General features: G+C 47.0%; 1 protein-coding gene across 1 annotated transcript in view; it reads left to right on the top strand.

Annotated features, from left to right (window-relative positions):
- FOXRED2 (FAD dependent oxidoreductase domain containing 2) overlaps window positions 1–13227 on the top strand; it is an 804453-nt gene that overhangs the window by 704138 nt on the left and 87088 nt on the right. The window contains exon 8 of the mRNA XM_063940315.1: window positions 7590–7760. Coding sequence (XP_063796385.1) covers window positions 7590–7760 — 171 coding nt within the window. The remainder of the gene's footprint in view (window positions 1–7589; window positions 7761–13227) is intronic.

Here is a 13227-nt window from a genome sequence, read left to right as displayed (position 1 = left end):
GCTTGCGCCTTCCACCATTTGCATGCCCCCTGCAAGTGCTGGAAGGAGCACCCGCAGTCCAGTTTCTGATAGTCAAATTGAAGAGGTCACTGTTGAAGTACACCAGGATGAGGATATGGGTGTTGCTGGCGCTGGGGAGGAAATTGACAAGGAGGATTCTGATGGTGAGGTGGTTTGTTTAAGTCAGGCACCCGGGGAGACGCATGTTGTCCGTGGGACGAATATGGCCATTGACATGCCTGGTCAAAATACAAAAAAAAATCAGCTCTTCGGTGTGGAATTATTTCAACAGAAATGCGGACAACCGTGTGTTGCCTTTGTCAAGCTATAATAAGTAGGGGTAAGGACGTTAACCACCTCGGAACATCCTCCCTTATACGTCACCTGCAGCGCATTCATCATAAGTCAGTGACAAGTTCAAAAACTTTGGATGACAGCGGAAGCAGTCCACTGACCACTAAATCCCTTTCTCTTGTAACCAAGCTCCCGATAACCACACCACCAACTCCCTCAGTGTCAATTTCCTCCTTACCCAGGAAAGCCAATAGTCCTGCAGGCCATGTCACTGTCAAGTCTGACGAGTCCTCTCCTGCCTGGGATTCCTCCGATGCATCCTTGAGTGTAACGCCTACTGCTGCTGGCGCTGCTGTTGTTGCTGCTGGGAGTCGATCGTCATCCCAGAGGGGAAGTCGGAAGACCACTTGTACTACTTCCAGTAAGCAATTGACTGTCCAACAGGCCTTTGCGAGGAAGATGAAATATCACAGCAGTCATCCTGCTGCAAAGCAGATAACTCAGGCCTTGGTAGCCTGGGCGGTGAGAAACGTGGTTCCGGTATCCACCGTTAATTCAGAGGCAACTAGAGACTTGATTGAGGTACTGTGTCCCCGGTACCAAATACCATCTAGGTTCCATTTCTCTAGGCAGTCGATACCGAAAATGTACACAGACGTTAGAGTCACCGGTGTCCTAAAAAATGCAGTTGTACCCAATGTCCACTTAACCACGGACATGTGGACAAGTGGAGCAGGGCAGACTCAGGACTATATGACTGTGACAGCCCACTGGGTAGATGTATTGCCTCCCGCAGCAACAACAGCAGCGGCAGCACCAGTAGCAGCATCTCGCAAATGCCAACTCATTCCTAGGCAGGCTACGCTTTGTATCACCGCTTTCCATAAGAGTCACACAGCTGACAACCTCTTACGGAAACTGAGGAACATCATTGCAGATTGGCTTACCCCAATTGGACTCTCCTGGGGATTTGTGACATCGGACAACGCCACCAATATTGTCAGTGCATTACATGTGGGCAAATTCCAGCACGTCCCATGTTTTGCACATACAATGAATTTGGTGGTGCAGAATTATTTTAAAAACGCAGGGGCGTGCAAGAGATGCTGTCAGTGGCCCGAAGAATTGTGGGCCACTTTCGGCATTCTGCCATCGCGTGCCGAAGACTGGAGCACCAGCAAACACTCCTGAACCTGCCCCGCCATCAGCTGAAGCAAGAGGTGGTAACGAGGTGGAGTTCAACCCTCTATATGCTTCAGAGGATGGAGAGCAGCAAAAGGCCATACAAGTTTATACATCTGCCTACGATATAGGCAAAGGAGGGGGAATGCACCTGACTCAAGCGCAGTGGAGAATGATTTCAACATTGTGCAAGGTTCTGCAATCCTTTGAACTTGCCACACGTGAAGTCAGTTCAGACACTGCCAGCCTGAGTCAGGTAATTCCCCTCATTAGGCTTTTGCAGAAGCAGCTGGAGAGATTGAAGGAGGAGCTAAAAATGGAGCGATTCTGCTAGGCATGTGGGACTTGTGGATGGAGCCCTTAATTCGCTTAACCAGGATTCACGGGTGGTCAATCTGTTGTAATCAGAGCACTACATTTTGGCCACCGTGCTCGATCCTAAGTTTAAAGCCTATTTTGTATCTCTCTTTCCGGCAGACACAAGTCTTCAGATGTTCAAAGACCTTCTGGTGAGACACTTGTCAAGTCAAGGGGAAACGTGACCCGCCAACAGCTCCTCCTTCATTTTCTACCGCCACTGGAGCTGCCAGGAAAAGGATCAGATTTCCAAAACCAACCGCTGGCGGTGATGCAGGGCAGTCAGGAGCGAAAACTGACATCTGGTCTGGACTGAAGGACCTGCCAACGATTACTGACATGTCTACTGTCACTGCATATGATTCTGTCACCATTGAAAGAATGGTGAAGGGTTATATGAGTGACAGCATCCAAGTAGGCACGTCAGACAGTCCGTAGGTATACTGGCAGGAAACAGAGGCAATTTAGAGGCCCTTGCACAAACTGGATTTATTTTACCTAAGTTGCCCCCCTCCAGTGTGTACTCCGAAAGAGTGTTTAGTGCAGCCGGTTACCTTGTCAGCGATCGTCGTACGAGGTTACTTCCACAAAATGTGGAGAAGATGATGTTCATCAAAATGAATTATAATCAATTCCTCCATGGAGACATTTACCAACAATTGCCTCCAGAAAGTACACAGGGACCTGTGATGGTGGATTCCAGTGGGGACGAATTAATACTCTGTGAGAAGGGGGATGTACACAGTGAAAGGGGTAAGGAATCGGAGGATGATGATGAGGATCACATCTTGCCTCTGTAGAGCCAGTTTGAGCAAGGAGAGATTGATTGCTTCTTTTTTTGGTGGGGGCCCAAACCAACCAGTCATTTCAGCCACAGTCGTGTGCGTAGACCCTGTGGCTGAAATGATGGGTTTGTTAAAGTGTGCATGTCCTGTTTATACAACATAAGGGTAGGTGGGAGGGCCCAAGGACAATTCCATCTTGTACCTCTTTTTTTTTTTTATCTTTGCATCATGTGATGTTTGGGGCCAATTTTTTTAAGTGCCATCCTGTCTGACACTGCAGTGCCACTCCTAGATGAGCCAGGTGTTTGTGCCGCCCACTTGGGTCCCTTAGCTTAGTCATCCAGCGACCTCTGTGCAAATTTTAGGACTAAAAATAATATTGTAAGATGTGAGGTGTTCAGAATAGACTGGAAATGAGTGGAAATTATGGTTATTGAGGTTAATAATATTATAGGATCAAAATGACCCCCAAATTCTATGATTTAAGCTGTTTTTGAGGGGTTTTTGAAAAAAAAACCCACCCAAATCCAAAACACACCCGAATCCGACAAAAAAATTTAAGGGAGGTTTTGCCAAAACGCGTCCGAATCCAAAACACGGCCGCGGAACCGAATCCAAAACCTAAACACAAAACCCGAAAAATGTCCGGTGCACATCTCTAGTTATAACATAAAGTATCAATTTATTATATAGTATATAAAACCATACAAATACAGAAATATAGAAGTTAAAACTGCTGTAAATACCACACAGAAAACCAGAATTCATACTAAATGTATGAGAAAAGCCATAGCCACATACAAAAAACACACTGCAAAAGAAAGATACACATTAGAAAAACAAAACATTTAAAAAGTCAGATCCACATTAAAATTTTTTTAAAAAGCTAGTGCTACATAAAAATAAATGTAAAAAGCCATAGCCACATCCTTAAAAGGGAGAAAATATTTAAGTCAAAATATTGGCCATCATTCCGAGTTGATCGCTCGCTAGCTACTTTTTGCAGCCATGCAAACGCATAGTTGCCACCCACGGGGGAGTGTATTTTTGCTCTGCAAGTGTGCGAACGCCTGTGCAGCCGAGCCGTACAAAAATAGTTTGTGCAAAACAAGACCAGCCCTGAAGTTACTTATCCTGTGCGATGATCCTAGCGATGGAGGTCCCGGAATTGACGTCAGATACCCGCCCTGCAAACGCCTGGTCATGCCTGCAGTTTTCCTTCCACTCCCAGAAAACGGTCAGTTGATACCCATAAACGCCCTCTTCCTGTCAATCTCCTTGCGATCGGCTGTGCGAATGGAATCGTCGCAAGAAGCATTGCACAGCAACGATGCTGTTTGTACCCATACGACGTGCGTGCGTATTGCGGTGCATACGCATGCGCAGTTTTGCAGTTTTTTTACCTGATCACTGCGCTGCGAAATTCAGCAGCGAGCGATCAACTCGGAATGACCCCAATTATGTTTACCTCCCATGCTCAGGTTTCTCCTTATGATTGTCAACTAGCAGGATGAAAAAGGAGAAGTGGAAGATGAAAGGGGGTGGCAGCAGGGCCGGATTAAGGCTCGTGGAGGCCCTGGACAACAAATGTGTTGGGGCCCTCACCTATAACATTGACTCTGCACCCTGCCGCTGTCACTAATTTGCTCCTTAGGAGAGAGAGAGTGAGGGGAGTGAGGAGTCAGTGAGGGGGGAGAATGAGAGTGAGAAGGGGGGTCAGGGAGGAGGTCAAGAGATAGAGACAGTGTCAGAGAGACAGAGGGTAACTAGAGAGGGAGAGCAAAAGAGGGTGTCAGTGAAGGAGAGAAAGACAGAGATAGAGAGTGGGGGGCAAAAGAGATAGACGTACAGAGAGAGAGAGGGGAGAGTGGAGAAAGAGAGGGTGTCTGGGAGAGAGATACAAAAAGAGAGGAACAAGAAAAAGAGAGAAATACGGTGTCAGGGAGGGATACATACATAGAGAGAAAGGGAGAGCAAAATAGAGAGGTAGATAAAGAGTCAGTGAGAGAGAGGGGGCAAGGTGGCTGGACCGGGGTCAATGTTTGCCGGAGCGCCCCATCTGCCCTGCCTATAATCCAACTCTGGGTGGCAGGGCAAGAGAAATAGTGATGGGGGCTATATATGGGAGACCAGTGATGGGAGGGCTGCAATTGGAGGGTAACAAAACAGGGAAGACTGGTCCTGGGGAATGCAAGGCAGGTAGGGCTGTTTAATGTATGTAAGAAGGGCTGGACCTGGTGGGCACAGAGGAGGGAGGGCTAGACCAAGGAGAAGTGCAGGAAAGGGAGGACTGGACCTATTGGGGGCACAGGGAAGGCTAGACATGATGAAGGGTGGCACAGGGCAGGGAAGGCTGGACCTGGGATGGCAAGACAGTAAAGTTTGAACCTGGGGTAGCACAGGATAGGTAAGTCTGAACTTGCAGGTGGCATTGAACATGGAAGGCTGGACCTGGGGGGACACAGAACAGGATGGGCTGGACCTTGGGAGGGGGGGTTGGCAAGGCACCCACTGAGGTACCCACTTGTTACCTCCTAAGACCACCAGCTCGGTTCCATGGGACACCGCCAGCCAGGCATAGAGAGAAAGCAGTGGCATTTTGAATTTGGCACCAACCATGAGCCAATAGCAGCTCAGGGACCAGCAGCCAGGCAGGAGCGAGTGCTCCTGATTGGCTGCTGGTCCGCAAGCTGCGTTTGGCTAGCCACCAGCACCAAAATTTAAATGCCGCTGCTGTCTCTCCATCGCTGACTGTTGGCCCACAATTTGCTATCAGGCCCCCCTCTCTGTTCGGAACTGGGACTCGAGTCCCGGCAGTTTTCCCCTAAAGGTGGTCCTGGGTGTTACATTATCTGCATAGATAAAGCCAATGCTAGGTACACTCATTTTTTTCTATAATCTCCTTATTTAAAAAATAACATTAGTCCCAATATACTTTCAAAAAGAAGCATGATTTGCCCTGAAAAAAAATTATTATTCATTTGAGTAGACTGCAAAATAAATACTGTATAATATAATATGGTCAATTATCTTTTGATCTTCTCTGTATGTTGTATGCTTGTGAATTTTATTTGATAGCAGTACACTGTACCAGATTTTATTGGCTTTCTCTGTTGCCTTTATATTTGGTTTCATGATTGTATGTAGAGTACTGAGATCTTTGTTTCATGTATGCAATCCACTGTTGAAGCTTTCAAGGAGATTTTGAGCACCTATTGCATTAATTCACAGTATAGAACATATCTGAGTAGACTGGTCAATTAGATCATTATCATGGTATCAGCAATAAGTTTCAGCTAAACCAACTTCTGCTTGTTTATTTACAGCAAGTTTGAAGTGCCAGGGGCCTAGACCAACATGTAGCTAGCACAATGATTTTAACAGCAGTGGTGATGTGGGCAGGCCCGGCCTTGGGGGTGCCAGGGGCACTTTAGAAAAGGAGGCCCCAGTGGAATGGGAGGGGGAGGGGGGGGGGGTATAAGATTGTGCATACCTCCCAACATGACACATTCCAGGAGGGACAACATGGTCTTTACATGGACCTCCCTCTTAATATATGATTGTAGTAATCTGTGTTAAACTATTTAATTGATAAGAAAGGTGTTTCAACACAGGTGATTGCAATCATAAATTAAGACGGAAGTCAATGAGCATTTTGTCCCTCCTGGAATGGGTAATATTGGGATGTATGGATTCTATATATTAAATTTAGCCCAATGGTTGTATATTAGATTTAAACTAATATTTTAATAATGCCTGGGTACTGTTTATAGCTCCACTAATTGAAAAACAACTATTTTATAAAATGTTTTTGTAGTGGTACAAAGATAACTTAAACAACCTTAAAATACACATAGAAAAATAAAATCTATAATTTATCTTGTCACATGCAAGAATATCAGCAGCATCTGTACTACTTACACACTGGGACAGGACTCAAGGGAACTGTGTGTGTCTCTCTTTAGACCCTCATTAGTTAACAAGTTACACAGAGCTCCCACTCAGGTGCGGGGAGAGCTGTAAGTGACGGGATCCGGTCTGAAGATCGACAGTATCTAGGTCGACAATGTTTAGGTCGACCAGTATAGGTCGACAGTCACTAGGTCGACATAGATGGAAGGTCGACGGGGTTTCTAGGTCGACATGTGCTAGGTCGACAGGTCTAAAGGTCGACATGAGTTTTTCTAAAAAAAAATTATTTTTATTTTTTTATACTTAACGATCCACGTGGACTACGATTGGAACAGTAATCTGTGCTGAGCGAAGCAGCAGCGGAGCGAAGGCACCATGCCCAAAGCATGGCGAGCGAAGCGGTGCACTAATTTGGGATCCCGGTCACTCTACGATGAAAACGACAAAATAATAATAATCATCATGTCGACCTTTAGACCTGTCGACCTAGCACATGTCGACCTAGAAACCCTGTCGACCTTCCATCCATGTCGACCTAGTGACTGTCGACCTATAGTGGTCGACCTAAACATTGTCGACCTAGATACTGTCGATTTGATGAACCACACCCGTAAGTGACACAGGGATCCTACCCTGTGCCACTTACAGCTCTCTCCACCCTCCTATCTCTCCTCTGGTTGGGAAGCTCCATTGATAGTTCATGAAATCTAATACTCCTGTGTTTCTGCTTGCACTGCATACTGTCCTGCTCGCATTCTCGCTGTCTGGTTCTGCTGCTGCATAAGAGGGAAATCTAGTGATGTCAGTGTGCTCTGGCTGGGGGTGGGGGGGGTCTGGCATACAGTATGCCCTGCATCCTCCCCTTTATCTGGCTATGGATGTGGGGATCTTTTCATACAGTTGTAGGAAGACTGTGTTGTCAAACACACCTCTATTGTACTTTCAACTTGTTCATTTCAAACAGTTGTTATTATTATGACAGAAAATTGTGTAGTTTACTATATTTCATTGTACTTTTGTTTACTATGCTTAATAAAAAATTTTTTCCCAAAACTGCAGAGCAGCAGATTGACTTGCGGCCAGAAAAGTGGCCTCTGCCTCGTCCTGACCGGATCCATCATATAGTAGAAGATTTTCTTACAGACTGGACAGGCCCTTACTCTCACATTCTGCCACTGCGACGTTTCCTTGAGAATTGTCTACATACCGATCTAAGAGCTTTCTATGCAGGTAGGAGAAGAGATAAAAGATTCACTATTGATTTGATGCATTTCAACATTGTATGCATCATTCAGATTACTGAATGGAATTATTTAAAAAGTGTTTATTAAAATTTTAAAAAGATTAGGGAAATTAAAATACCTCACGTGACAGACCTCTTTCCTACATTGATGAGGAGCTTGTAAATTGGTGTCATCATTTTTTAGAGTAACAGTGCCTACATTGGACATATTTATTTGGAAAAGTCTCTCTAAATGTATTTTTAGTTGCAAAATACACTTAAATAGTATGTAATTGAACCTCCATCAATTCTTTAATCGAAATAAGCAAAAATTTAAGTTTACTGGTCAAACACAATTGAATAATTAAAATATTTTTTTCCTAATGTTCAGTTATTAACAGCTAACACCACTTTTATGTTTTTGTCTTCTGCTATTATTATGTGCTAAATACTATGGGGTATATGCAATTCCGGACGAATTGCACATTTTTTTCGACTGTTTTAGGATTCGACAGTACTCGACAGCTGAAACCCTCCTCTCGGGACCATGAATTCGACATATTCAATACATAACTCATTCGACACTCCCCTTGTCGAATAACGGACCAATCGTCGAGTAGTGGGCGTCCTGGATTCGACTTCCCGCCGTTTGGAGCCCTTTATAGGGCTTGTTTGCTGCATGCTCAGCAGCCATTTTGTAAACCTGCAGAGAGGTGTGTGGAGGTGCAGAGCTAGCAAATTGGTTGTTTTTTTGCTGTGGTATCGTTTGGACACCCAGCAGGCTTTAATCCAGGACAGACAGGATACCTGTTACCCCGGAGGAGAGTCATTTTTGGAGCGATTTCTACATTTGTAGGTAAGTACCACATGTGGTCTGGCGTTGCATGTATGTGTTTGTGTAGTGTATGGGTGTTGTTCTGAGTGCTTGGCTACGGTTTTGGTTGAGGTATGAGAGCCGTAAGTAATGTTTGGGTGGTGGTGCCATGAGGTGTACATGTGGCGTTGCTTTGTGGTGTTTGGGGTATGTATATGTGTGCAGGTATGTGTATATAGGTCCTGTTTGGATTGCTGCAGGTCCTGCTTGTATCGCTGCATGTTTTTTGGGGGAGTTTTGTGTTTGAGGGTAGTTTTTCACATTGTTTTTTTCATAAAATGTTTTTTGTGTCATGCTTTTGCATTGGTGTACCTCCAGCATGTGCAGGGATGCTTTTTGGCTTGTTTGGGGCGACTTTTGAACGCGTCGGTATCATCCATGTGGTCGACATGTGCTGTCATTTGTTTGCCAAACATGTTTTTCTCTAACGTCCTAGTGGATGCTGGGGACTCCGTAAGGACCATGGGGAATATACGGGCTCCGCAGGAGACTGGGCACTCTAAGAAAGATTTAGTACTACTGGTGTGCACTGGCTCCACCCTCTATGCCCCTCCTCCAGACCTCAGTTAGAATCTGTGCCCGGCCAGAGCCTGGTGCTTTTAGTGAGCTCTCCTGAGCTTGCTAATAAGAAAGTATTTTAGTTAGGTTTTTTTTTTATTTTCAGAGAGCTTCTGCTGGCAACAGACTCTCTGCTACGTGGGACTGAGGGGAGAGAAGCAAACCTACTAACTGCGGCTAGGTTGCGCTTCTTAGGCTACTGGACACCATTAGCTCCAGAGGGATCGAACACAGGACCTGACCTTGTCGTCCGTTCCCGGAGCCGCGCCGCCGTCCCCCTCGCAGAGCCAGAAGTCAGAAGCCGGCGGGTTGAAGCAAGAAGACGTCAAAATCGGCGGCAGAAGACTCCTGTCTTCATATGAGGTAGCGCACAGCACTGCAGCTGTGTGTCATTGCGCCCACGCTAACCCACACTCTCCGGTCACTGTAGGGTGCAGGGCGCAGGGCGGGCGCCCTGGGCAGCAATTAAGTACCTCCTGGCAAAAGCAGCATATATACAGTTGGACACTGTTATATGCATGAGCCCCCGCCATTATTTTTACACAAAATCGCGGGATAGAAGCCCGCCGCTGAGGGGGCGGGGCCTTCTTCCTCAGCACTCACCAGCGCCATTTTCTCTCCACAGCTCCGCTGAGAGGAAGCTCCCCAGGCTCTCCCCTGCAGATTCATGGTAGAAAGAGGGTAAAAAGAGAGGGGGGGGCACATAAATTTAGCGCATTAATCATATATACAGCAGCTACTGGGTAAACACTAAGTTACTGTGTGATTCCTGGGTCATATAGCGCTGGGGTGTGTGCTGGCATACTTTCTCTCTGTCTCTCCAAAAGGCCTTGTGGGGGTCCTGTCCTCATTTAGAGCATCCCCTGTGTGTGTGGTGTGTCGGTACGCATGTGTCGACATGTTTGACGAAGAGGGCTATGTGGAGGCTGAGCAAGTGCAGATGAATGATGTGTCGCCACCAACGGTGCCGACACCTGATTGGATGGATATGTGGAAGGTGTTAAATGATAATGTAAACTCCTTACATAAAAGGTTGGATAAAGCTGATACCTTGGGACAGTCAGGGTCTCAACCCATGCCTGATCCTACAGCGCAGAGGCCCTCAGGGTCTCAAAAGCGCCCACTATCCAAAATTGTTGACACGGATATCGACACGGATTCTGACTCCAGTGTCGATGACGATGATGCAAAATTGCAGCCTAAAATGGCTAAAGCCATCCGCTACATGATTATAGCAATGAAGGATGTTTTGCACATTTCAGAGGTAAACTCTGTCCCTGACAAGAGGGTTTATATGTATGGGGAGAAAAAGCAAGAGGTGACTTTTCCCCCTTCACATGAGTTAAATGAATTATGTGAAAGAGCGTGGGATTCCCCCGATAAGAAAGTGCTGATTTCCAAAAGGTTACTTATGGCGTACCCCTTCCCGCCAACGGACAGGATGCGCTGGGAATCCTCCTCTAGGGTAGATAAAGCTCTCACACGCTTATCTAAAAAGGTTGCCCTGCCGTCACAGGATACGGCCGCCCTAAAGGATCCTGCAGATAGAAAGCAGGAAAGTATCCTGAAATCTGTTTATACACATTCAGGTACTCTACTGAGGCCGGCAATTGCGTCGGCTTGGATGTGTAGTTCTGTAGCAGCATGGACAGATAATCTGTCTGAGGAAATGGATACCTTAGACAAGGATACCATTTTGCTGATCCTGGGGCATATAAAAGATACTGTCCTATATATGAGGGATGCCCAGAGGGACATTTGCCTACTGGGCTCTAGAATTAATGCAATGTCAATTTCTGCCAGAAGGGTCCTGTGGACTCGGCAGTGGACAGGTGATGCCGACTCCAAGAAGCACATGGAGGTGTTACCTTACAAGGGTGAGGAATTGTTTGGGGACGGTCTCTCGGACCTGGTTTCCACAGCTATGGCTGGAAAGTCAAACTTTTTGCCATATATTCCCTCACAACCTAAGAAAGCACCGTATTACCAAATGCAGTCTATTCGCTCACAAAGAAGCAAGAAGGTCAGAGGTGCGTCCTTTCTTGCCAGAGGCAGGGGTAGAGGAAATAAGCTGCACCATACAGCTAGTTCCCAGGAACAGACGTCCTCCCCGGCTTCCACTAAATCCACTGCATGATGCTGGGGCTCCACAGGTGGAGCCAGGAGTGGTGGGGACGCGTCTCCGAAATTTCAGCCACCAGTGGGTTCGCTCACAGGTGGATCCCTGGGCTATACAGATTGTGTCTCAGGGATACAAGCTGGAATTCGAGGTGATGCCCCCTCACCTTTACCTCAAATCGGCCCTGCCAGCTTCCCCCATAGAGAGGGAAGTAGTGTTAGCGGCAATTCACAAGCTATATCTCCAGCAGGTGGTGGTAAAGGTTCCCCTTCTTCAACAGGGAAGGGAATACTATTCCACAATGTTTGTGGTACCGAAACCGGACGGTTCGGTCAGACCCATATTGAATTTAAAGTCCCTGAACATTTATCTGAAAAGATTTAAGTTCAAAATGGAATCGCTCAGAGCGGTCATTGCAAGCCTGGAAGAGGGGGATTTTATAGTGTCTCTGGACATCAGGAGTACCTCAGATTTGTGGTACAGGACTGTCATTACCAATTCCAGACATTGCCGTTTGGGCTCTCCACGGCACCGAGAATATTTACCAAGGTTATGGCGGAAATTATGGTGCTCCTTCGAAAGCAAGAAGTCACAATTATCCCATACTTGGACGATCTCCTCATAAAGGCGAGGTCCAGAAAGCAGTTGCTGATCAGCGTAGCACACTCTCAGGCAGTGTTGCAACAACACGGCTGGATTCTGAATATCCCAAAGTCGCAGCTGATTCCCACAACGGGTCTGCCCTTTCTGGGCATGATTCTGGACACGGACCAGAAGAAGGTGTTTCTCCTGGCAGAGAAGGCTCAAGAGCTTGTGACTCTAGTCAGAGACCTCTTGAAACCAAAACAGGTGTCGGTGCATCGCTGCACACGAGTCCTAGGAAAGATGGTGGCATCATACGAAGCCATTCCCTTCGGCAGGTTCCATGCGAGGATCTTTCAATGGGATCTGTTGGACAAGTGGTCCGGATCGCATCTTCAGATGCATCGGCTGATCACTCTGTCCCCCAGGGCCAGGGTGTCTCTTCTGTGGTGGCTGCAGAGTGCTCACCTTCTCGAGGGCCGCAGGTTCGGCATACAGGACTGGGTCCTGGTGACCACGGGTGCGAGCCTCCGAGGATGGGGGGCAGTCACTCAGGGAAGAAAAAGGGTTGTGGTCAAGTCAGGAGGCTTGTCTGCACATAAATATCCTGGAACTAAGGGCCATATACAACGCCCTGAGTGAAGCGGAGCCTCTGCTTCGCAACCAACCGGTGCTGATTCAGTCAGACAACATCACCGCAGTGGCTCATGTAAACCGCCAGGGCGGCACAAGAAGCAGAGTGGCGATGGCGGAAGCCACCAGGATTCTTCGGTGGGCGGAGAATCACGTGCAAGCACTGTCAGCAGTGTTCATTCCGGGAGTGGACAACTTAGAAGCAGACTTCCTCAGCAGACACGACCTCCACCCGGGAGAGTGGGGACTTCATCACGAAGTCTTCACTCAGATTACAAATCGATGGAAACTGCCACAGGTAGACATGATGGCGTCCCGTCTCAAAAAAAAAAAAATACAAAAGGTATTGCGCCAGGTCAAGAGACCCTCAGGCGATAGCTGTGGACGCACTGGTAATACCGTGGGTGTTCCAGTCGATCTATGTGTTTCCTCCTCTTCCTCTCATACCCAAGGTACTGAGAATCGTAAGAAGAAGAGGAGTGAGAACAATACTCATTGTTCTGGATTGGCCAAGAAGGACTTGGTACCCGGAACTGCAAGAAATGCTCACAGAGGACCCGTGGCCTCTGCCTCTCAGACACGACCTTTTGCAACAAGGGCCCTGTCTGTTCCAAGACTTACCGCGGCTGCGTTTGACGGCATGGCGGTTGAACGCAGGATCCTAGTGGAATAAGGCATTCCGGAGGAAGTTATTCCTACGCTGATAAAG

This window comes from Pseudophryne corroboree, chromosome 9 (assembly GCF_028390025.1).
Source record: "Pseudophryne corroboree isolate aPseCor3 chromosome 9, aPseCor3.hap2, whole genome shotgun sequence".
Lineage (NCBI taxonomy): Eukaryota > Metazoa > Chordata > Amphibia > Anura > Myobatrachidae > Pseudophryne > Pseudophryne corroboree.
This window is presented reverse-complemented; position numbering and strand designations above follow the sequence as displayed.